This window comes from Scatophagus argus, chromosome 15 (assembly GCF_020382885.2).
Source record: "Scatophagus argus isolate fScaArg1 chromosome 15, fScaArg1.pri, whole genome shotgun sequence".
Classification (NCBI taxonomy): domain Eukaryota; kingdom Metazoa; phylum Chordata; class Actinopteri; family Scatophagidae; genus Scatophagus; species Scatophagus argus.
This window is the reverse complement of record NC_058507.1, coordinates 11,859,508-11,886,170: the sequence shown is the minus strand read 5'-3', so window position 1 is coordinate 11,886,170 and position 26,663 is coordinate 11,859,508. Positions and strand designations below refer to the sequence as shown.

The 26,663-nt window shown below is 38.2% G+C and overlaps 1 protein-coding gene across 3 annotated transcripts; it reads left to right on the top strand.

The window, feature by feature from the left end:
• Positions 1–1,436: 1,436 nt before the first annotated feature.
• On the top strand, positions 1,437–25,707 carry ppm1aa (protein phosphatase, Mg2+/Mn2+ dependent, 1Aa). Of its 3 annotated transcripts, none has more exons than XM_046412325.1 (6): positions 1,437–1,871; positions 2,801–3,654; positions 3,757–3,874; positions 5,100–5,211; positions 5,388–5,445; positions 25,364–25,707. In XM_046412325.1, the coding sequence occupies exons 2-6, from the start codon at positions 2,818–2,820 to the stop codon at positions 25,523–25,525; spliced, it is 1,287 nt and encodes a 428-aa protein (XP_046268281.1). In that variant the 5' UTR covers positions 1,437–1,871; positions 2,801–2,817; the 3' UTR covers positions 25,526–25,707. The 3 variants fall into 3 exon arrangements, with proteins under 3 accessions (XP_046268281.1, XP_046268282.1, XP_046268283.1); XM_046412326.1 differs by lacking the exon at positions 25,364–25,707 and adding an exon at positions 21,029–21,360 and having other exon boundaries at positions 1,438–1,871; XM_046412327.1 differs by lacking the exon at positions 25,364–25,707 and adding an exon at positions 10,728–16,059 and having other exon boundaries at positions 1,440–1,871.
• The last annotated feature ends 956 nt before the right edge of the window (positions 25,708–26,663 follow it).

The window sequence follows — 26,663 nt, the reverse complement described above, 5'->3', positions numbered from 1 at the left end:
AACAGAGTAAACTACCCTAATTGGGCCACCCTGTACTAATAAAAGTTCAATGAAACAAAATACATACTGTAAAGTTATTCCTAAAGTAAATTCCTAAAATCCTTGCTATGGTCCTGCCATAAGGGAAGAACTGAACTGACAGCTGAAATACAACATGATTTTTTCATGTTTCTCTGTATTTTCCGCCTTGTCTAGTGGAGTCTTCACTAAATCCTTTGCACTTTCCTGCGACGGCACTGAATCTCTGTACTTGTGACATACCGGTATGCACATTTTAATTTTTTTCCTTTAATTATCAATTTTTATTATCATGAATTTGTATCCTTTATAATTATTTTTCTAATTCTTGAGCAATTTTTCCACTATCCCTTTAGCACAAACAGGATGCCATATTGCATTACACTACACAGATAGCTTGTGTATAACAAATATAGGCCGACCACTGAGCTCTTGAATTCCATGTGCAAAGTCTGCTCAGTCAAAACAATGTCATCCATTATATGACAGAAGAGCATACTGTAATCTGCTCAAGATGCAAGAAGGATTTTTTTTACATAGAGTTACGTTCAATTCGGATACAGATGTATGACAAGACGTACAGACTACGACATTTAGAGCACATGTTCTTGGATACGCATTCTGTTTTATTTATATATTTTTTATTTTTTAGTTATCACTTCAACGATGATGTCATACTTTCGCGGACGCAACCTGCAACATCCGGGTCCTGTCCACGTGGCTCCGTGCCATGGACGCATTAAATAGAAAGGCTGCGCTTTTAAAGATGGTGCTCATTCATTCTAGTCAAAGGTTTTTTTCATTTTTTAAAACTTTATTAACAGCATAGTAATATTACAATATAAATAACAGTACAGGCAGTATCGGGAAAAAATGAACTATTCATACAAAAAACACAATCAAAAATAAAACTGCATACAGAAATTAAGAGAACAAAAAATTATACAACTTGAATGTGCAAAATTGCAAACCAGTTTAAATCATCTTGCAATGTTTCTCGAGAGATTAGATGTCTTGTTGTTTTTAAATACTTTGCAGATACTATCACAGAATGAAGTTCAGCATAAACAAGTTTTTGTTAGGAAGAACAAACCATCTGGCCTTGTAAATATGACACTGCAATTTAATTAAGATATCAGCTTCAGTGTTGATAGACTAGAAAATAATACTACACTTTCTATCTTCATAAATGTAGCCTATTTATAGTAATTTTCAAATATTTGGTATTTCTTTCTTAACCTTTACATCATCTTCTGAGTTTCATAACGGAGCTGAAAATAAGCAAACTGAGAGCAACAGTAGATAAAAAAGAAAAGCGGTGAAATTGGGAACCCTTGTCGTACCCAACATTTGACATCAAAACTTCTTTCTGCATCACGTGACGATCCAGGAAGTTGTAATTCCCCAGTACAGCCACTACGCCAAAAATCGCTTCACAGCCCAGCGCCGTTTTTGGGGGCTTGCTCTGTGCTCCTCAGAAGCTAACGTTAGCTAGCAAGCTGTCAAGCTGTCTAGTGGAGAGGCTGGGACAGACGTTTCAGCTCCCCCCCCTGGCTTGGCCACTCAAAGCTCCAGCCCTCAAATTCCCACGACAGTATTTTAGAATATTCTTTAGATTGCTAGCTGAGATAATGTAATGCATCACGAGCGCACGCCAAGAGGGAGCTCCGCACTTAAACTATTTACATGCACTGAGTCTTGAGTGACGATTGCTCATTGCTAGCTCAGTGGCTAGCTAGCCTAGCTAAACCGCTACAAAGCCCCTAGTTTCGTCGGTGTACGTCTCTGGTGTGAACTGTTGCCAGTCAGTCCTAGTCACTGTCGCAGCTGTCAACCGGTGTTTTGGATATTTGGTAAGTCACAAAATGTTAACTCTTAAGCCAGCCACTGTAACGGATCGTTGGACAGTTAGCTGTGCTAGCTCTTTTAGCAGTTAGCCATAAAATCTTAGCAAGGCCGAGGCGCTCTCCTTGCTCTAACGTAATGTTAGCAAACCGTGGTAGAGGGAGGCCTGTCAAAGTTAGCTGTGTAGTGACAAGGGTCAAGGCCCGCAACTAGGCAAGGCTGTTTGTATATTTGGGTTGTGGTATGATCGTGCCACAGATGTAACTTTTTACAGCAAATCCAACAGCGAAAGATATCCCAATTTCGCAGATCCATGATGTAAATTGGCTTAACTTAACGTTAGCATTAATGTTTGTCAGATCTCTTGAAATTGAACTGTGGTGGTCATCGAGTAACTGGTAAGTCGGTTAGCCAACGTTAGCTCTGCAAGTATGTAACGATAGCTTTTACTCACATTATTACGGTTAGTTAGTATGGTTAAGTGTCTGCATTGCGAAGGTCAGAGATGCTGCCCAGCGGTGTATTCATAAGACACTTAATGTCAGATAACTTAATTCAAACCATTACATACATTTAACGTTAAATTTGAGCAGTCAGTGCTTTAAGGGCGTTTCAGTCTGATCTACACCAGCAGTGCTCCTAATATGTAGCCAAAATGTGTACACAGGTCCACTATTTTTAGAACAGTGCAGAGGGCCTTAACTCCAACATGCTAATTTTGCCACAATTGGAAGTAATACAAGCTGTCTGTTTTAATTTAATTACTATAGATACTTGTGTAATGCTGTTTAAGAATATAGTATGTGTATTTTCTGGGGGGGAAACATGCTTGCATACATTCTTAATAATTTGATGAGAGACTGAATATTGCCACAAAGTTCCTAAATTATTGGCTATGTTAGAAAACACTAAATTTCTGGCCTATGTTGTGTTCCAGGTCTTAATAGGGACGCAATGGGTGCATTTCTGGACAAACCAAAGATGGAGAAATACAATTCCTGTGGTGAGGGTAACAACCTGAGGTACGGGCTGAGTAGCATGCAAGGCTGGCGGGTAGAGATGGAAGATGCACACACAGCGGTAATTGGTTTGCCTCATGGTCTCAACCACTGGTCATTCTTTGCTGTTTATGATGGCCATGCTGGCTCTCAGGTGGCCAAATACTGCTGTGAGCACCTGCTGGAGCACATCACCAGCAACTCAGACTTCCAGAGTGCTCTGCAGGAGGACCCCTCTGTGGATCGTGTGAAGAACGGGATCCGCACAGGGTTCTTGCAGATTGATGAACACATGCGAACCATCTCCGAGAAGAAGCATGGTGTAGACCGCAGTGGCTCCACTGCAGTGGGAGTGATGATTTCTCCGAGCCATATCTACTTTATCAACTGTGGAGACTCACGGGGACTCCTCAGCCGGGGTGGAGCTGTGCACTTCTTCACACAAGATCACAAACCCAGCAACCCTTTGGAGAAGGAAAGGATCCAGAATGCCGGTGGCTCAGTCATGATCCAGCGAGTTAATGGGTCCCTTGCTGTGTCTCGGGCTTTGGGAGATTTCGACTACAAGTGTGTGCATGGAAAAGGCCCAACAGAGCAGCTTGTGTCTCCTGAACCTGAAGTTTATGCAATAGAGAGATGTGAGGGGGAAGATGAGTTCATTATACTAGCATGTGATGGCATCTGGGATGTCATGGCCAATGAGGAACTGTGTGACTTTGTCAGGTCAAGACTAGAGGTGACAGATGATCTTGAAAGAGTCAGCAATGAAATTGTTGATACCTGCTTGTACAAGGTATGGCATGTCTTGAAACACCTACACATTTTGTTAAACACTTATCTGCTTTGGTATCATGGTTGATTTATATGACCATTCTTTATGTTATTTGTTTTTCAGGGAAGCCGTGACAATATGAGTGTTGTGTTAATCTGCTTTCCCGGGGCCCCAAAGGTATCTCCAGAAGCAGTGAAAAAGGAGGCGGAGCTGGATAAATATCTGGAAGGCAGAGTAGAAGGTAGGAGATAGTAGACCACCATAGAAAGTGGCATATTCAGATGATAATCTGTTTTGCTTTTGGTTATGAACCTTTCCTTATTTAATGTGAACTCCATGTTTGACTTGGTATTTACATTAGGTTTCAGATGAGTTTATCCATATTACCATCTAGGCAGATGATTCACCAAGGAAAATCAGACCTGCAATTAACAATCATTTTCATTATCTATCAACCTGTTGATCATTTTCACGATAAATCAATTAACCATTTAGTCTATATAATGTCAAATATTTTTGGAAATGCTCATAATTCCCAGAGTCACAAGTGGCACCCTTGCAAATTGATTCTTTTGTCCAACCAACAGTCCAAAACCCAAATATTGTACATTTAATATCGTAAATGATGAATAAAAGCAGCAAATCTTTACATTTGAGAAGCTGGAAGCACCAAATGTTTGACATTTTGCTTGAAAATGGCTTAATCAATTAATTGGTTACCAAAAGATCAATTTTCAGTTGTACTGTCAAATAAAATCATAAAAGCCCCAAAATAATACAACAAAGAATTACAACCAAATTTTTTTTAGAGATGGCCGCCCACTTGGAGCCGTTGTCTGCTCCAAGGTTTCTGCCTTTTATAAGGAAGTTTTTCCTCGCCAAGTGCTTGCTCATGCAGGAATGTTGGCTCTCCCTGTATTCAAGACTAAATCAAATGGTATGGTCTCAGCCTGATCTGTTTGGAAATTGTAGAGAGATCATTTTTGTTGAGATTTGGAACTGCACAAATTTTGCATAGAACTGAATTGATTCCAACGAGGAAAAATTTCCATAAAAAAGACCTTTTGGTGGACGAAAGGGGGAAAAGCATCAGGAAGACAGAAGACACCACAGAAGAGGTATCTCTCTTCCAGGGTGGACAGATATGCAAGGCTGCAGACATTGTGATTGTGTGTGTGTTTTGAGAACAACATATTTAAATAATATAAAGGTAGCAGTAACTTTTTATTAGTGTACAATCACCATTGTCTTATTAGCTCTCTCTATTCTCTAGTATTAAAGAGTGATAGTGATGGTATGCATTTAAAACCCAAACCTTCTCTGCCTTTCTATACTTAAGTCTTGGACTTGAAAGCAGTTTCTGCCCTAATATTTTTCTACCTCTTGTTCTTGTGCACAAAACACACAGATTTTTTTATACATTTTTGGAAAATTGTTCAAAAGAATGTAATTTTGTTCTCCAACAGAGATCATCAAAAAGCAGGGGGATGAAGGTGTCCCAGATTTGGTCCACGTTATGCGGACGTTAGCATCTGAGGCCATCCCTAACCTCCCCCCAGGAGGGGAACTGGCAAGCAAGTGAGTGAGCTTTGTGTTTAAGTTAAGTTATCCTTCACGGATGAGGACCTCATAAACAATGACAAGTTTCTCTTTCTCACAGTGACTGTCAATTTATTCGCCGAATATGTGAGTGTGTGTGTTTTTGTTTTGAAAATTAACTTATCTAACATTATTATTCTTTTACTTCCTGTCAGACGAACTGTTATTGAAGCGATGTACAACAAACTCAACCCATGCCGAAGTGATGACACAGTAAGTATCCCAGTTTGTTTTTAATTCTCTGTAGGTGTGCTTGGCTTGGAGTATGCATGCTTTTTGATGCAAATTTTAACCAAATTTTTGCATGCCATCACTATTCAACAAGATGGAACAAGGAAATATTTTTCTCAAGTGAATTTTGTTAAAGATGGAGTTGGAAAAAAAATAATGGATCAACTATGTGATGACATAGTGACCTGTTCAGAGTTTTTGCCTTCTGTCCAGTTTATGTGAATTAAAAAAAAGAGAACTATATAAAAGCACCAATATATTGTAATACTACAGTTTTTCTGTGTAGATGACACTGGCAGGAAATATTCCTAGTTGCATAACTAAACAAAGTTTATTTTTGACAAAGAACCGCAATTGCATTGCAGATCTTTTGCCTGAAAGGCTCAGTTTCATACCACATGAGCTGATTTCACTAATTATAGCTCCTTAAATCAAAGAAGAAAGAGCTAATAAATAAAATTGTCTGCTATTTGTGTAGATGGAATAAAAACCTACATGCTCCCACATACCGGTTTAAAAGCGACATCACTCATCATTCCTTCGCATACAAAGAGACCTCAAAGCTGTTGCCCTTGTTTACTCAGATATCATTCTTTCAAATTTTTTATCAGATAAACTTGCTGCTTCTGCTCCAATTTAATTGTGCACAGGTGAACTTCTCCTTGACTGTTAAAACCGTTACTTTGTTTTAGCATTTCATTCTTGCACAGAGATTGACTTTTTAAATTACTGTCACACGTTTCATTATCTCACAAATCTCACAAAACATCAGACCCCTTGACTACCTCCCTATTATGTGGTACACCCTGAATACAAAATTTGAAACTAACATGGAGAAAGGGAAATTAGGTTCTTGCAAATTTTTGCAAATTTATTCAGAGTGACTCATAGAAATCTTATACACTTCTTGCTATTCTCTTGAATGAATTTCCATTTATGCTGCCAGGTCTTCTTGGACACATCTTTCGCACCTCTGGATATTGTCCACTTGTTTGCAGATTTGCTCCAGCTTTAGGAAGCTGAAAGGGGAGAATCTTTGAACAGATTTCTGTAGGGATGCACAATACATATTGAAACAATGAATTGCTGGCCTGATATTTCAAAATTTCTATTATCGGCAGATAATGAAATTGCATCCAATAAATAGAGCCCATAAGTGCATGTGCAGCATCTCCACACTCTTTTACAGTGGGTGTTGGTGTTCACCTTGTTGGTTTGCAATCTGCTAGTAATCACAGAGAAAAAGAAAGAAAAGAAGAACAAGTGCAGCATACTGCTGACGTGACAACAGACGTTTCCACTTCTCTCTAATAAAGAAGTGGTCTGAAAGCCTTCTGCACTCGATAACGTAGCTTTATAGCTGAAAAGTTATGGGATAGTGATCACTGTCATTCTGTCACTTGTTTTACATAGTGCTCTCGGTCTTGACGTCCTACATGTCTGCCTTACCTGGTTGTTTGGTTTAGGGTTGTGTCCATCTCCCATGGCCAACAGTCATCAACTGACTCCATTGCCATCATCATAACATCATGGTTTAAAAGTCATGTTGTAACACCACAAAATACAGAAAAGGTCAGGGGGTTAGACAGGTCATGTAATTCAACACATTGTTACGTAAAATTGCAGTGTTTTTGTTAACACTGTATGTATTGTTCTGGCCTGGGTTAGTACTGTGTAAAAGCACATCATGTAAATAAAATCTCCAATGAAGGATATCGGATGTAGACATGTAAACACAATGACCGCTTACAGTGGTAGGTGGCAATTGGTCAGGTCAGCTGAATACATTTTCTCCTGCCTTATGTGTAATCTTTGACAATCCTTGGAGTCTCTCCTCTGCTAATCACACCATGCAACATCTGCCAGCACTGTTACCTGAAATTTAGGTGGGCTGTGTTTTTTAAGTTGTGATCCACAACAAAGAAAGATCAATAATGGAACACAGACTACTTCAAAACAGCAGCAATCATTATATTGAAATTTTAAATAGGGGAAGAAATCTAGTTTGAGACATGTCTTACTGTTTTAATGTCACCTCTTCGGCACCATATTGCTTTTTAACAAAACTCTGCACACCCACAAATGCATGTTGGCAGGTTTGTTTTATTAAACCTGCAGTGCCGAACTTTTGTCTCCTCTTTCTGGCAGTGAGACACAAACATTGTTGACACATGTTTAAGACGTAGTTTCTTTTTTGTCTGGTGTATCAGAAACATTTCTCGGATGCTATTTTTCATTTTCCATCATAGACTCTGCCCTTACCCCTAGATGCCACAACCTACTCTGCCTTTAGGGTTAGGGCTGCTCAATTATGGCAGAAATCATTATCATGATTAAGTGAGAAATGCAAATGACAAACTGAACGTAGTGCGGTTTTTCATGCTGTTACTGTGTTTACACTCACTGGCAGCAAAGCAAGGCCTATGAAAATTATGAAGGCACTGAAATGTTCCTGTGGTACTGTTCTATCCATCTCTTCCCTTAGTCTCAAATGGCTTGCTGGAAATTTGTCGCCGATACGTTGTGCTAGGTAAACCAACAGAACGCAGCAAATCCACGCTGAAATCGACAGGAGGAGTGCTAGTTAGCTGTTAGCAGTCTGTGAGTGGCAGAGTACTGTGGTGTGTTTGGCTAACGCAGCTAACAGAGGTAGTAGCTTACACTAGAGCTAAACAAACTGCAGGACCAAGCGTTACTGTTTAGAGGAACATGAAGCGATAAAGGAGGAACTGCAGTGGTACATTTATAGTGTTATCTGAATTATCTTGTTATAATAATCGTTGGAGGCTAAAATTGTAGTTGAAAATAAAATTTGATCGATAGCTCATCCCTGTCTGTGGTTGCTCCCACCTTCAGCTCTGGCAAACTAATCATCAGTTTGCGAATGTTGGCTTAGACACCATATTATGATTAATTTCTAAAGTTCCACACTCAAGAGAAAACGTGTAGGAAGACAAGATTAACGATAATGACAATGATTTCTTTCGATAAGCATCACATGGAATTAGAAAGAAGAAGCTTTTTTCTATCAAATGAAAACTATAATAACAATAATAAGGATTATAATTTTATTCATAAAGAATGTATTAACAAAATATGTTATTTTGAGGAGGAAAGAACCTTACATGAAGTTTAGTAGGGAGTTAAACTGTTTTTTTATTTCCTATTTTTTTGCATTTTTGTAGATCTTCACAGAAACTGTAGTGACATTCTGAATTGATTTGCTTATGAAGCTGGTTTGTCTGCTAGCAGCCAAACTGGTTGAAGACCGCTTACTCAGTTTGGTTTTTTTTAACCTGGATCCACGTCTTTCAGTACTTTTTCAGAGTGTCTGCCAAAACTGAGGCCAGTCCTGAACTAACATTTATCTAAATGACACAGCTGCCCAGCAAGCACTCAGACATGTACTGGCTGTTTAATGTAGTCCATCTGCCCATCACACTGTTGTCACTTTAGCCATGCATGCTCATAAAGAAACTAACACACTGTTGCTTTGAAGCCTACTATATACAGGTCCTGGCAGATTCATAGCCTTTGTTTTCAATAATAAAGAGTTAACATGGTTTGGAATCAATAAGCAGAACAGAAATTTATTATTTATATTTTATGGGTACCTAATTTTGTGCATTTTGGTTTTAGTTATAATACGGAATCAAATTCCGGTTCCCAAACTGTAGTGCTGCTCTCCTATCAGTCTAAATCATGATTCTGTTATTGCATTGCTTTCACCTTACATCAGATGTTTTCAGAAACCCATTTTTGTGTTTGTGAACAGTTGGATGGTATTGTTTCTTGCTTGAAGAAAAGATCATCTAAAACCAAGCACTTCCTAACTTGCAGTATGTCAACCACACACCAGAGTATTTAGTGGTCCGGTACCACATAGTTGGTGGTTGTTTTCTCTGGTAATGTAGCACCAACCTCGAATGTTTGCATCTTTCTACAGTATAGCCTAGTCTAAATTAGAGTAAATTAATCTATTTTCACGTTTATTGTTCGAACCCAAAGGATGATCAGTGCCAAGTTTATGTCTAAACTAACTACTGTTAAAAAGTAAGTTTGCGTTAAACGATTTCTCTGAACCAGCTGATGCGTAATTTTTTTTATCTATCAGAGTTTTATTGTAATAGCCACTTCCTGTGGAAAAATTACAAATTGTCAATAAGAGTGTCTTAACACAGCCACTTCCCTACTTGCGAACCTAAAACAACCATAAACCTGTAGGCCTTAAATAGATCGGAACATTTCGTAAAGTGTGAAGCAACATCAGAGTGTGCTGTGTCATTTGGTTGATGTCCAGTGTTACACATGCATTTTACAGCTTGATTCCAGTTCTCTGGTGCACATTATTGTCTTCATCTGTGTTTGGTTGTGGATTTAACCATATGAACACATAGCTGATGTATGTCTTGGAGTCTACTTCTTGAATACGTCATATCCTGAACCAAATCAATAGCATATTGATGTAGAGAATATGTTCATTTAAGTTCCAGCAGCATTTCCAGTTAGATGGATTATGTTGTGTGTGTGAGACCCTGGGAGAAAATATCGTTTCACATTTGAAATCATTTTGAGCTTCCATATAACGGGACTCATAAACCTGAAACATGATCGTATTTATATGAAATTATTTGCAAAATTTAAACTTTTTTTTTTAATACTATTCCTGCTACAAAATAACATTTCTGTTCTTATGAGAATATGCTTTACACCTTATCTTCTATCTGTTAAAACTATTCAGGCTATCTGTCAAAATATATCTGCTCCTTGATAAACACTGTCGCATAGTACAAGCATAAATTTAAGGTGACTGTTGATCAGTAGAACAGGTTAAATTTATATTACTACTGAAGAGGTGCTAAAGTCATGACTACACTTGCCTGATCTGTAAGGCCACAAGTGGTAGGTCTGGTTGAAAATAGACTATGCTGGTTTTTAATTATTTTACTTTGTTTTTAAAACAAATAACTTTCTAAAAGAAGCTTCAGATGATGTGTGTTAAGTAAACAGGGATACATGACAAGGTGGCCCTATAAACCAGAATTCCACCTGTCAGCCAGTGTTTTCTGTGGCAACAGTGGCTTATTGATGTTGGGTAAAATAATGGTGCTGTGGCACAAGTATCTCCATCAACTCCTGAATGATTTTTGTTGTTCTGTCAGTTTGTGTCACACTTATTTCAAGCTGCCAAGCTCTTGATAGAGATCTGGTGGATGTAGAGCCAGAGTCTGAAGGGTTTCTCCTTCCTCTTCTCTCTTATCAAGGACTCTGCGTCCACAGACGACATGTGGTAACACAACCTCCTACCACTAACACAACATAGAGTTTACAAACCACCATCCTCTCAAGACCCACAGCAGCTCAGCTCAGCAGTCTGTCTCTTCGTCACTCTGAGCTTTTGGTTTCTAAGAAGGGAATTTCATGGGAGGAGGAAGAGGAGGAGCAGGAGGAGAAGGAGGAACAGGAAGAGGAGTTGCATGCACACAAACCTGGAATAATGCAGCACCAGTCCACTCTGGAGTTCAGGATCCCAACTGTCTTGTCTCACCTTTATGTTCACCCATCTTAATAATCTCCTCTAAAGTAATCCATAACAAGTCCACAAGGTCTTCTTTCTTTTTGTTCAGTAATCAGCTTAAGTAGTGAGATATATTTTTTGTTTTTTTTTGTTTTTGTTTTTTTGCTGTAATTAATTTGATTCACATTTCCTTGTGTGTGTTTGTATATTTCTGTTTTTGTGAAGTGCAATTGTCCTGTACAAACAGCCTGTATTTAATGCAGCTTGATTTTAAGTTAAAAAAATGAAAGAAATGAAAAAGAGAACCTTTTATGCACTATCTGCCTTTTCCTGCTCTTCTGGAATTGTAACAAATGTCTATTGAGTGAATATTTCTGCTTGTCCTCCAGGCACAATGTCTCTGTGCTTTTACTTTTCTTTTCTCAGTCTCTTCTCCTTTAAGAAACGGGTAAATTGTATAGTTGACAGCACAGTAAGCTCTCTATATCAAACCATTTTAATCCTAAGTATTTTTCCCTGTGCTTTTTTTTTATTGTATTTTATTTTTGTAAGTGGTTTTCTGTACATGCTCAAATAATGGCAAAAATGTTTCTCAGTCATTTTGGAAGTGTGAAGTGAAAATTAAGATTTTTTTTTTTCATTTCTTCAAGGCATCTGACAAAAAAAGAAAAGACCCCTGTTAACACATTTGTCTGTGCGAATAGATACTTACAAGTGTGCGCGGGTGCTTGTGTGTATGTATGTGCACATGTGTGTTAGGCAGTTATGTATGTGCAACTCTAATTTAAATTTTGCAAAGGTGGTTCAGACATCAGATCAGGCTGGAGTTTAAGGGAATTGCTCTCCCAATGCTTACCCATTTTCTGTGTTCCATATCAGTCCAACATAGGCTTTCACTACTTATTCCAAAAAGCTTTGGATAACAGAGTTTACATGCTGTTACGCTATTTGAACAACTTTAAGCTATATATCAGAGCTATACTGTAAGCTGAGATGACACAAGTAGTTCAATTTACCCATGGTGTGCAATGGTTTGCAGCTAGTCAGGTTTTGATTAAACACATTTTTTTGTGTCATATTTGAATATCAGTTTCTAAAAATACATTGTTACTAGTGCCCGCTGTGGGTGCCATATGATTTCTAATCATTCAGCTTTATGACAGCCTATGCCAAGTTTTTTTTCTTGTTTTTTCTCCTCATGAGATTCATTTTTTGTATGTGGTACAGATAGATTTTTAGCTTCTGCCTTTTAACATCTGCTAATTTGACTGATGTGAACAGTTTAAGCACTGACTATTTTAGAGAAAATTACCTATTATCAGTCTGAGGACAGGAGAAACTGTTGACTCTAAAACTAATGAGGCTTATTTTTTCACGTGATCTTTATTTGGATATACAAACCTAGAACACATCTTAACTGCGGTGAGTTCTCATGGATGGGTAACACCTTTTTATTCCCATCAGGTTTGCTCTGCTTAAAACTCTCCCCCACAGCACCACAATACATACGATACAGTTTGCTGCTATAATGTATGATCTGTGGGTTGATTTTTTTTTGTTGTTTTTTGTTAATTTACCCCTCTGAAAAGATGAATAGTCACTGACTAAATCCCTATTTAACTCACACAGTAGATTCAGTGTATTTCTTGAAGAGAAATGGTTTTAATTCAGATTTGTTTTCTGCCATTTTTTTGTTTGTTTAAAATTGCATTGTTTGAAATTTATGTATGTATATATATTTGACTTTCAAGGAATAAATCATGTCACTTGAGTTAGTTTTTTTTTGGTTTGTTTTGTTTGTTTTTTTTGTTGTTTTGTTCTTTTTTGGGTTTTTTTTTTGTTTGTTTTTTGCCATGATAAAAATGTGATTCTGGTTTGTCATGGGATGGTTAGTTGAATTTATATATTTTGGCTTCCCTTTAATCACTTTGGTGTCCCTCTGATTAACACTGAACGTTTTAAACTGTTTCATTTATACAATACGTAATAATGTACTAAATTCATAATTTATCAAAATGACAATCCTAATGATTTCACTGCATTTGGTTTTGGGGTGGGTAGCAAATTATTAAATCATTAACAAAACACAGACTTCAATCCTAAATTAGCTGCTTTCTAATATACTTTAGGGGCGAAAAGGCCAAAGACCACTCAAAGTCTCTAATTGCGAAGTTTTTATCGTGAGAAATAACAATACGAAAAAGAACCTAGTTGTAATCCTGTAAAAGCTAAAATGTTAAATGAGTAGAGAGTGATGTTTATGAGATTTGGAGTTTGCAGCATTGGATAACTTTTTAAAGGTACTCTGTGGAGTTTTTGACCACTGGTGGCACTGTAGAGAAATCGAATTTCCCCTTTGGGGATCAATAAAGGATTACCTTATCTAAATGTCTGGAGGTCTCGTCCTTCCGCTGCTAGCATGAACACAAGGATGAACATACAGGGCAAACGCCCAGACTGAACTGAAATGCGCTTCTGCTGACTGCAGGAAGCAGTAATGTGTATATCAGTAGTTGTGTCATTGTAACGTGGCGTGAAAGTGTTAATGAACTAGTAAAAGACAACAAGACTGATGTAAAAAAGAGCAGGCCTATATGACGTACAGAGTGGCACTGAACATGTATGTTAGATCTTAAGGAAACGCAAATCACATTTTGATAAGAAAGGTTTGAATTTAGCTAACTGTGTTTACAGTGGAAACTCCACGAAGTACCTTTAAGGAGTCAGTCAGCACAGAAATGGCACAAATAATAACATATCACAATTGAGTAGACTTCCTGTCCTGACTAAAGACTGTAAACATGTCAAATAGGGAAATTGAGTTTGCTCTGTGTTTACTTGCATGAAAGTGTGTGTATTTCTTCCTATAAAAAAAATAACAAAATTGCAACAAATACCTGAACAGTAGAAATGATCATTTAATTGATGTCATTTTGGTTTAAACTTAAAGTAGTGCATCTCTACCACATTACGTACCAACACTTGTATACCTAATAATGAAAAGTCATCAAGTCAGTTTGTTCACTGTTGAGAAAAAAAATATTATTGTGGATGTGAAAATTCCCTTTTTCCTTTTTTTTTTTTCAGGGAAGCAGTTTATATTTCAGCTTTAAGCTGTTTTATTTTGCGCTGCATTCCTTGTGTTAGTTCACAGAGTGCACTAAGTATCTCCCTTATCAAATAGGCTTCAGCACCCAGCATCTTGTTGCAAACCTGGCAGGTGTTGCAACATTTCACGCAGTTTTTCTAAAGGCTTATAAAGGAGCAAGCAAAATGTTGCATTTTGAGGCTATCTGTGCGCCCACTCTTCTGTCTTGTGTTGCCCCAGAAATTTTAGCAATTCAGGAAGTGACCCTTAAATGATGCTGGTTAATTATCCATTTCTGTAACTTATTCCACAGATTGAAACATGTAGAAATTGTCTTTATAATGCTGAAAATAGCTGTAGCTGGAATGTGAACAGATATTAACAGTGGCTTGGCTGCAATTTGTCACATCTGGGTGTGTTATCTATATTATGTAAAATTTGTCCTTCCTCCCTGTTACTCCCTATCCCCCAGTTAAAAAAAAAAAGAAGAAAAAAAAAAGCCCAGCATCTATTCTCCTGGTTTTAATTTTTCATGAGCAGAAATACCTCATTTATAGGAAGTGTTTTTGACGTGTTATGTTGATCCAAACTGTTCAGAAAGCAGTTTTCTTGTGGCTCTTCCCCTAGAATTTCTGATTTAAACACTGATCCATTTGAGCGGGATAAGCCTGTCCTCATGTACAGCATTTGATTGAATTGTGCTGATGTTAAGAAAACAAGCAATGATTTAAGTGGCTATGGCAAATGACAACTTCTTGTAATAACTAGGAACACTATCGACCTTGTGGTATAAGCCCCCCCCATAACAATGCTCACCTCTGTAACTTCACCAACTTCTTGTGTGATGCTCACTTAGCTCAGATCTAGAATTGTATCAAGTTCAGGGTTTTAGAAATGTGAGATGTGTGACTAAATGACAAGTCATATGCACTGATCATCTGTATAATCAGCTTTTTTTTTCCAGAAAATTGTTAATGTAGAAAAAAAAGATTATAAAGCTATTTACAGAATTACCTTTGGTTGCCTGGAATGCATCCTGTATATTCTTGTAAGGAGGACTACCTGGCAGAAGTTAAAGAGATTTTAAATGCTTGCGCCCTCTTGTACATATTGATGTACCTTGGTTGTGGCGTTTACTGTGTGACCCATAGCAGTGGTGGTTTGTTTGTCCCCTCACAGGGTGACCTGAGCCTCACTTTGCTGACCTTTTTTTGTTTGTTTTTCAGCTTATAAATAAGCTCACCGATTTGCCTTACCCAAATCTCCTATTGCCCCCTAAAGTACCTGTTCAACAAAACACTATGAGGAGGAGTGATGCTGATGACATTACACTCTTACAGATTTTCTTTCCCCTATTTAGGGTACTTAAGCTATCAACAAAGTGACTTTGTCCTGGTTGTCAGAAGGTACAACTTTTCAGCCGCCGCTGGTTTGTATGCTATGTTTTTTTTTCCATGTTACCTTATTGAAACTCGGTCTTGAAAGCTTATTTAATTTTTCACTGCAGATGATGTCATACTTTTAACAAATGCAAGTGTTTTAACATGGTAACCTCGTAAGCATTCAAAATGTGCATACATACATTCATGTCTGCTATATTTATGGTTACATTCAAGAATAGCTTTAGAGTGCTGTAGATAAGTATTGTCAATGTTGATTCAAATGCTTCTCAGAGGCCTCTGTGAGTGATTTTACAAAGTTCAATAACTGTATATTTTGTATTATGTTCTAGCTCCAAAGGAATGGCAGAAAAAAACAGAAAAATGTTTAAAAAAGCTTTGTTCCCGGAACTCAGTTGTACTTTTTTGTGTTGTCGATTGAACAAATTGCATTCCTTGCTTGTGAATTGATGCATTTCTCTCCCTGCCCCTTCAATTTTCTCCCCTTCTTTTCCCTCCTTCCTTTCATTTTTTAGCCTTTGAAGTTTGAATAAAATTTCTAGTTTGCAGAATGTATTACTAAATAAATGGGTTGTCATCTTGTACTTCTCATTTCATCACTTTTTTTTATCTGTTTGAGCTTGTTGCACAAGTGACATTTTCTATGATTATGAAGAAAAAAAAAACCATGACATATATGAATACAGATCTTACAGGAAAAACTTCAATATATAGATAAAAAAATGTATGCATGTATATATTTTTGCCACTTTAACATGCATTACAGTAAGGTTCAGGCTCCTGTACAGAGTAAAATACTGTTCAGATGTGCTGCACAGTGATACTAACTAATTACGCTGTATGCTGTGCTGCAGAGGCTTTTTATTTGTTGCACAACTCCAGACTTATTCACATTTCCTTTTATCTTCCTATCTGACAGTGGAGTTGCAACACAGAGCTTGCACAACTGTCAGTTGCCGTCTCTTTGGGACTCCGGAGTACCTTTGCAGGGAGTGTTAATGTAAATGACTTTCAGGCAATCCTCACTTAAGCCCCAGTTTTTGCCTCTACCTTACATTCAGATGACAGGGCCAAGAATCTGACTTTCCTAAAAATCAATACCTTGCACAAGTTAAAAAAACCAAAACAACAAAACAAAACACTTACAGCTGTTCTGGAAGTATCTCCCTGATCCTTCGGGACTCATCTTTACATCTGGTTGGACCTCTTTTTACTAATCCAAATATGGCAGCCAGAGTGGACATATGCTCTTGCTCAGTTTGTGCATGAATGTGCTTGACTTACCAGTTATATTTAAATTATGATGGTTATTTCCAAATATTCTGCATGTTTATACATGTATAATGCGTTAATGATTAAACGTCATTGTAGCAAGCACAGGAAACACAGAAACTATTTTCTCTTCCTGATGTGGGAAGAGTCCTCTTAAATGAACGTCCAGGCTTTTCAAACATCAGCCTGTAATTATTTTTTTGTATGAAAATCGTAGTTGACCTTCTCTGACTCTTAAACAGGGGCAACATGAATGTTACACATTCAGTCTCTGTATGTAAGACTTAATGCTCCAGTTTGTGTTTGACAACCAGCAAGTCCTTTCACCGCTGCACGTTTTGCCCCCCACGGGCTTCCTGAAGCGCAGACGTGTTGTCGCCGACTTATCGGGGTATCAGAGTCGTGTTTGTCCGCCTGCCTTTTCTGTCAGTGTGTGGTGAGTGCATGTAAGGGGCTTGAGCTCAGAGGATGGGTCAGGGCAGTCCACGGCCACTGGGATTAAGAACCGTGGGAGGGATTACTTTAAATGTCAACATAATGTCATGAGCTGTGTTAGAAGGTCAAACGTTCAAACGGTGCTCAGTGGCGAGCAGTTAATAGATCAGGTACAATTTGGATTGTTGTGGCTCCTGTGATGAATTGACTGGCACGCTAAAACATGCTATTTTCGGAGATGTTTTATATTTGCGATGCATCTGATTCAGAGATGCTGAAGTGAGGTTACAGTTATTATACTGTGTGAAGTTTGTTTTGTCACTGCAACAACTCTTAATATCGCTTGATTACATCTAAGTGTGTACATTACATATTAAAACTAATATATTCTCTATGGATGGGTATCTTTTTATATTTGAAACAAAATGCCTCAAAATGCTATAGCTTTCAGTTTACTGAGCTTGTGACTGATAGATGCAGAAACAGCATCCTAATCAAGCAGCCTGTTAGCCAGAGGGGGGCAGTGCTTATAGCTGAGACAGATTAGAAACACCAGCTGTAACATTTACACTCACACAGACAGTCCTGTGAAACAGCCACCGCTTGTTTATATAGTAGTAGTAGTATTCATGACAGCTTTTAGTTGCATAAAAAACAGCATCGAACAAACTTGACGTTGAAGGCGTTAAGTCATCCTGAACATTGTGGTTAATTTGCCATCCACATGTGAGCTCTTAATGGTCGTTACTGCTGTGTTGTTGTTGCACTTTTAGCTTTTTTTGTATCAAATGTGCACCTTTTGTTGCTTTGGAAACCATTTCTTAAAACCAAGCTGACACATGTGGACACTTTGAACATGAGAAAAATCATAACTCCTGTCTAAAACAAGCTTGTTTTTTTTTTTTTTAAAGCATTTAAACCCTCTCCCTACCCCTCCGCCCAACAGCCTTTTGAGCCTTTTGCATGTTAGAACTGCACAAAATGTGACTCATTAGATCCCGGGCCACCTGTGCTCCCCTAATGAATCATCCTGCTCTTATATTCCTCCACATCAAAAAAGCGGCCGCTCTGGCAGAGGCCATCATCAAATGGAGCTGGCTCGTCATCTGCCTGCCATTGTTTAGCGCATGTCATGCTCTGCTTCTCGTGGCGGAAAAACCCATTTGAGCTTGACTAATGCAGCCATGCAGACGCAGCAGTAAGAGGTGGGGGTGGTGGGGCACACCGCATACTCAGTGTGGATGGTCTCTGCACTGAGGTCACTGAGCTCCACATTTGCTAATTTGCTTTGGAGTGCACTTGAAGCCGGATTTTTTTTCAGGGTTGCTCTGTAAATAAGAGGATTTTTTTTTTTTTTTTGATTGAGTCAGTCGCAGGAGAGTGAGGGAAGAGACATCTTTGACGTGGATGAGACACAGACACGAGACACTTTTACTCCATTCTGTATTGCTGCTTCGTCTCCTCCACTCGCCAGGTCTTCCTTCTCCATTTCCTCTGTCTGTGAGTGTTCTTGTTGCCTGAGGTCAGTTTGTCACAGAGAACACAAGCTTTTCTCACTTGGTTGCAGCGATTCAATGATTGGTGTGTACAAACAAGCATATCAAGCAAGGATGACATGCACCCAGCCCCCCCCCCCCCCCCCCCCCCCCTTCATCCTTTACAGACATTGAATTTGTCCTTCCTGCTTTCTCTGCAACAGTCTTTCTCTCTCTCTCTCTCTCTCTCTCTCTCTGTCTTTCTGTCTCGCTGTCTCTCACTTACACTGAGTGTCCCCTGCATGAGGTGGGTTACACAAGCTGCTGCCCTGGGAATCCCGGGCCAGCTCATTATCCTGCACCCCTGAGACACAGCTCACTGTAAATTAGGGCATCAAACGATTCAGGCTTGTTAGACAGCCACAGATACACTCATTAGCATCAGCACCTTTCCTTGTTAGAGCCTGTATCAGCATTCACTCTCACCACCACCGTCACCACGTCGTGTCCTCCGCACTGACTGGAAGGTTTAGGATTAATGTCAGCTCTAGCCAGCAGGTCAGTCCTGTTGCAGCTCAGATATGTGACTGACTGATGAGTGGTGGCGGGAAGCTGTGGAATTTGTTGACAGCTGCCCACTATCCCCACCATTCTTATCTATATTTCATTGTGTGGAAGAAAAAAAAAAACTTCTCAGAATAACTCGTCTGGCAAGTGGCTGACTAGTTGTGTGTCACAGCTACAGGGGATGGACAGAATAACTGAAACCCCTTTCCATACAACCTTTTGTTGAGGCTCAGTATTTTCACTATTGATTAAACTTGACTGTCAGTCTTCAGCTGATGGACCAGCTTTTCAGCCTCCTTGTATGTTTCTTAACATTGAGCTGAAAACTACGTTTGTCAGACACACCCGGACTGATTAAAGGCACACTCTGCCAATGTTACACATTGAAGCCTGTTGATTCACCACCAGTAGTACAGCTTGAAAAAAAAGCCACATAATGTCTTCTGTGGCTCTGGAAGGAGCTTTCAAAAGACTGAAAAAATTGTCCTGATAATGGTTTTGGTAATGACATAAGATGCTATTGAAAATCTGGGATCCAGTGTTTTCCATCCTGTCTCCTAGGAATTATGTTTATATGTTACTAAATTGGGTTCCCAGTTACATTGTGCTTACAAGCATAATCGGTGCTTGGATTGTGTTCACAAGCAACATTTTTTTTTAATACAAAGCGTAGCACTTTGACTATAGAGCCCCATGAGTGGTTACATTTCTACAACACTTCTTTGGTTAGGAGAAATATCAGTGTGTTTTGTAAATGTTGTACATTGTGCAGTGCACACATTACTGATATATTTAGTATTCAACATTTCATCATTATTGGTAGTAGAATATATAATCCTGGCTGAGTTTCACATCCTTCAAAATATACTTAGTGTTGCAAATTGCTTACATATAAACATCGTTTCTACAAGAAAGAGTTGGTTGCCCACTTCTTGTCATTTAAATTTGACAAAATGCTGTTTGTTGATATTCATCTTAATATGTCTTGCTTGTAGTCCCCTGTGTCATTGTGACTTGCATCTGAATCGCTGGTCGATCACTCACAAACACAGCAAAATGATGTGAATGAAAATGAATAAACTGCATTAGAAAAGGGGAGCAGCGGACAAAAGTGGATAATCAGCAACACTGACTGAAAGACGCTTAATGTTGCACTTCCTAACCAAACCACAAAGTACAGCTTCAGAAATGACCACTGCGTACTCAACAAAACTCAGCAGGATTCACCGCTATACTCTGTATACACATCCAAAACGTTCTGAGGCAGAGGTTAAATACCCAGTCATTGATAAGGTTTTTCTCGTGTGTTATTTCTCAGTGGTTCTTCGCTTCTATTGGTGTACGGAATTTGTTCAGTTCCTTTGCCACTGTCTTCTGTCAATCTATGCCTGCAATTTTCTTTATTACTTTGTTTGTCTAAGACCAACCATTGTCCTTTACGGTGAAAATGTATTGATGCGACTGCAAATTGTTTTTCTTTTGTACCTGCACAGCCTTTCTTGTTTCCAGCATGTTCTCTAGTCCATCACTGGTGGGTTTGAAATGTTAATGACTGAGGTTTCTTGCCATCCTGCTATCTTCAGTGGGCCCTCAACCATTAATGACTTAAAAAAAAAAATCTTAACATCACAATGTGCTTTTGTCTCCTTTTGTATGGATGTCTGTTTTTCATCTACTCTGCATGCCATCTGACATGTGGTAGCATGCAGCCACAAGGGGATTGAGTCATTTATCTGTGCATGCCGTCACTTCACTTCATGGTGTGTCTACAAACTTCACTTCATCTGCATCCTGCTCTTCTTCTCCCCAGGACCCAGACATCCTCTTCTTCCGTGGTTTCAGCTAAAACAAGAACTAATCAGAGGATGTCGAGCGAGCATTTATTGCCTCATATTGGTCTCATCTGATATATACATCTGGTCATTCTCCTTAGAGTTTTACACATTTAAAACAGCTACAAAGAGTTTTAAAATGGTTGAAATATTCTCAATTTTACGCTTATGACTATATGGCCTACATAAGCAAACAAGACCATGAAGATTGCTTGAAGATTGCTTAATTCTATGTTAATTTTAATGCCTGTTCTCAGTTCTGATTCCCCTGCAAAATCACACTAAAGGATTTGTGTCACAGACAGAAAAAGCCTGTATTTACATCTTACCAGACAATTAGTACATTGACAAGTTCAGTTAAAAGCAGGAGAATATTTTTCTTCAGAGAATTTTATTTTTGTTGTTACAGTTTATGGTTATGGCTGATGTCAGGGCAGGATCAGCATAGAGAAAAAAGCTTTGATTGAAGAATGACAAAAAGCTCAAACACAGTGAAGTAAACCCTGGTCAGTTGTTTAACAGCTGGAGAGAATTGCAAAATTTTATAGGTCTCAAAACCAATCCTGAATTTTCCTCCTAGACAGCTATGTAACATGTTTATTTTATTTATGAAAGAGCTGTGTAGAGGACATGGAGGTAAAGTTAGGTCACAGTGGACATTATTGTTTACAGCTGGCTTACAATGTAACATATTAAGTTGACCTTGCTGCAGAACTATAACCCCGTGTTGGATTACTTTTACGAAGGACAAACATTACAAAGAATTGTTGATAATGTTGAATCTGTGTTAGGCTTACGTATATACATATAACCTTGGTGTAAAACAACGCTCACAGCTGCTGTATGTGAAAAACAGAAATAGCAGAAGATATAAGTTTGTTCATTCGCTTGCAAAACAAATGCATGCTATAGACACATAATGAGCTTCACAACAGGCAGCTCATGGGAAATGCAATCCTCGTTCTCGGGAAACACCTTTGCTTTTGTCCACAGGGGCCACCAAAATCCACACACAAAATTAAAGTTCCTTGTAGTAGTTGTAGTTGCTTTAAGAGCTCCTTCAACCTGTCTTGGCCGTTGCATAACATCATTCCAAATGGTGGCTTCAGTATTGCTTTAGATACTTTATAAGACACTGTGCAGGTATGGAAGTTAAACAAAATCAGATCACTGCAGTATGTCGTTCTTTAAACATCTGTAAAGCAGAAAAACACCAGAAAGGCTCAGGATAGTGTTATAAAAGTGTCCTGACTTCAGATGGTTTATTTCCCTGTAGGCCACTTTTGAAGTCATTTGCCTTGCGTGTCCATTTCACAGTATACTTTTCCAGGCCAATTGGATAATTACAATATTGATGAATTCAGGCAAGAATTGCTTTTAAGTTGTCATACTACCTACAGCTAGTGTTTCCTCCAAAGTTGACATCAGAGTTTAATGCTGTGTGTTATTTGATGTGATAAGAAAAGAGAGGACAACGCAGAGGCCTGCTGCTCAGATGGAGACAGTTAAACGGCACAAAGCTGTGAAATTCACCAGAGCTAAATAGACATTGAAAACAGCATCAACATGGCCGCCCAGAAACAACCTCACTGATGGGCTTAATGTTGTCTTTTGTCTTTGAAGAACAGCTTGAATCACGACAACTTATTTCTGTAACATAAATCACATTTCATATAACCCATGAGATATTTAATAAATTTAAATAAAAAAAAAAATCCAGCGTATAGGGGTACACAGGTGACATTTTTCAGTTATAAAGAGACTCATGTGTAAGCCTAAAAGCTTTATTTTGGTCTTCTTTTGCACTTCATCACAAGTAGCCTGTTTCTGATCAGATCGGACCTTCCCCTGCCCAGTATGCAGCCATTTTGGACCATTTAAATTTCCATCCCTTTACATTATAACCCACAGTCAAGAAATTTCGTTTGAAGGGAACCAAGTCAGTGAATGCAGCTGTAACGGTAATGTTTGGGGTGACTTTCCACAGCTAGTAATTGGAGCTGTGTGTACCACTGTAAAATAAATATTTTTCTCCCTGACAGTGCATCTAGTCTCCACATTTATGAGTTCTTGACACCAGTATGTGGCCATTTAAAAACTTTATGATCTTTTTACATGTAAATGGGCATTAAGCAAGGCTTTGAGCTTACTTTTTCAAAGCCTTCCAACAACGCAGCCAGTATGTTTTACTCAAGAGGAGTCAAGTGGGTTGTCCTCCTCAGTTTTTCCTGGTCCACCGTGCGACTCTGTGCTGAATAGACTGTGGTAAACAGTGGTGCTTAGCTAAGTTGCTGGTAGCAGTTTTTTTCTTTTTTCTTTTTTTTTCCTGCTTTATGACTGCAGCCAGACAACACAGCCTTCGAATCAGCACTTACAAACTGATAAGTTAACACTGAATTGTACTGTACTGTAGACCTCCAGGCCGTGTTTGTACCCTGAAGGGTTGATGGGGAACATCTTCAACGTTGTGCTGTCTGAAATTTGTGTCCACCAATAAAGCCTTGAATGCAGCTGTCACTCTGTTGTGTATTATCATTATCATTATGTTACATTATATACATGCACAGTGTCTTACTTTGTATCATATGTCTGTCTTCCTGCTTAACTCAAACACACTCTTCTCTTATAACACTGCAGTTTGAGTAGGCCTACACTAAATCAAGCAGGTTGAAAGAGTGGAAGAGGTCAGAAAGAGAGCATGCAGACTGCAAGTTTTCTGTATGAATTCACATGCAAGTACTCAGTTAAGGTAACAATAAATGTGAGCCTTAAAGAATTTCTGAATTTCTTTGCAAATGAGTGAGCTACAAATTGGTTTCTAATTTATTATGTGAATGTAAATGCTCCTATATGCCACACCAGCATATTTTGTGTCAATTGAGTAAATTTGTCCTGGCTAGAGAAAGATGTTGCATTTTTCATACCAAAAAGTACCTTTACAGTTTCTTTAGGGACACACTTTTCAAGCCCTTGATACCATACAATTAAACATTCTCCTAATTTTGGTGTTGAACTCATTTGGTAGTGTTTAATATCCCAAATATGATTTCATTTGTGTAGTTTTCCTTATTGGATGAGTGCAGAGGTCTTCCTGAATGTTCTGGTCAGTGCTTGGTCGTAGCTTCGTACTACTTTTTAGCCTTGTATAAAACTTATACAGTATTGGAATTGGCAACATCATGAAAAGAAAGGTTGTATAAGTGATATTCAGTTATTTGTACCTAACTCCGTAGATGTCATATCCTCGTTGCACAGAGACTTTGATAGAATGTGATGCTCAGGGTAACAGTTTAATTAAAAGTTTCTCAGATTTCCATAACATTTCTAAACTGAAACAGCAGATATTGCATATTTTTCTTATGTGTTGTATTTAAACTTCAGTGCGGGACATGACATTTGAATGTTTTAAGTTTACTATGCAGACACTACTGAAGGAAAATATATATATATATATATATATTTTTTTTACATCTTCAGGTTTTTTGGGTGTTTTTTTTGCAATTTTAAATGTGTTCCTCTCAGCCGAGTACAGCAAATGTCAAATGATGAGCCGGTTTTGCAAATAAAATCCGACTGGGAATTACTGTCGTTTCAAAATCTGGTCTTCAAAATAGCAAAAGTGAAAACAGAATATTTAATTTGTTAGTTTTACTTGAATTTCATATTGAGCTTTCTAGACTTTTGAAAACAAAACAAGTGCAGAGTCAAAAGTGTAACATATCAATGTGTTTTTCAGTTTTAAAGTGAAATCAGCACAGACTTTGATTGTGTAATTTTTTTTATTTATAAAATCACATGACTGTATTAGAATTTGGATTTTACTTTTTAACAAATGACTGCAAACTAAACTCAAATGTAAAATGAAGGGTCTGAATGTGGTTGTGAACCTGTGAAGGGAAGCATCCTGACTGAGCATGACTTCCTATATTGTTCCTCTATACTCTTGGTATAATAAAACTGCATGGGTTCATGGGGCCAGTGTTTTGGCACCATTCAGCCACACGCCACACAGCACAAACAGCCCTTTATCCCTCTGCAGCAGCAGCAGCAGTCATTGAGCCATCTTATGACTTTCCTGCCCGGAATTATTTTCTGTTTGTCAATGATGATTACTCTCATTTGGCCACGAGCTTCTTTGCTGTTTTTGTGAAAGGGTTGTCCTCTTTCACCACTCTCCATGTGAGGAAACTACTATTTTGGGATGGTGCCTCACTTGTATAAAGACACATGTGTTATTGCCCTGTCTGAGCCTTATACACAAACACAATTCATCAACAGGTGTGAGAGAAATTTTTTTTTTTCCTCCTCTGCAGAAGGATGTCACGTTCGAAGCATGTGGGGTAAATGTGAGAGAACAAAAGTCGCTGGCAAGCGGCATTCAGTCTGCAGAAGGATTTCCTTGCTCAGCAGAGGAAAGAAGAGAGGGAAGCCTTGATACAGCTGGCTGTGCAGAAGCATTTATGCAGCTGAATTAACTGCACTTGTTTGCTCTTTAATGAATATTGAGATATGATAATCAGGAAAGCTTAGAGTTATATGAAAGAGTCAGTTTGAAATAATGTTCATATTTAAGTTACTGTACCTTCATATCCTGTTTTCATGTAAGAAATCTACAGATGGAGAAGAATGTGTGCCGGTTTAAAATGTCTTTATTTATTTTTAAATTTTGAGGCAGCCTATGCTGCCTCAAAACTTGTCTTTTACAATGGGGCCAAATAAAAAGCAAAAACTGTTAAAGTGCTGCAACATCCATTGAAAACCATTCATGTAAAATCTTAAAATGTACTTTGTGAAGAGATTAAAGTTGCTGCTTTAGCTTGCTAAGGTGTGACTTGAATTGGAGAGGAAGATAATAGGAAAGGCAAATGAATCCATATTAGTGGTATGCTGATTTGTAATGGTTTTTCTTTAATCTCTTTGATACCTTTCATTTAAGATTTGGAATACTTGGCCTTGCTATCTGCAATATTTTATAGTCCCCCCCCTCCCCCAACATCATGCTTCAATCCCTTTGAAGGATGTTTTATGTAAAATATGCTTTTTGTACCTTGGAAAGACATTTAATCAAGATTAACCTTGGTATTTTAGTAGCCATTGATCTAGGTTTGTGAGGTTCCATAATGGAAGACAATTAAGCACTACTTTCAGTACCGAGGATCTGCTCTTGAGGAAAAAAAAAAAATACAGACTCTATTTACACTAAAACTTTTTTTGGGGGGGATATTTTTTAAAGGACTGGTGGAGGAATATTTACTTATGTATTTATGTTGGGTTTATCATGATCTATAGATTGTAAGTTGACATGAGATTTTATTTACATTTACTTTTAAAATGTTCTCATAATAGAACAGAAAGTTGTTTTGTCAGAAAATATCCCCACTTTAACAGCTTAATGGAACTTTTTTCGATGTTGGGTGGATTTTTATAGATGCCAAGGCCAGTAGTGATTAATAATTATTTGTTCATTCAAGATGGTTCTTATTTAGATACTCTCTCTTTTTTGTCAATAAACTGAACTTCAAATTGTAACTTTTTATCTTTAGCTGCTTCATACTCCGTGCCCAGCGACAAAAAAAAAAAAAAAAAACCTTTTCGGGACACTAACTTGGTCCA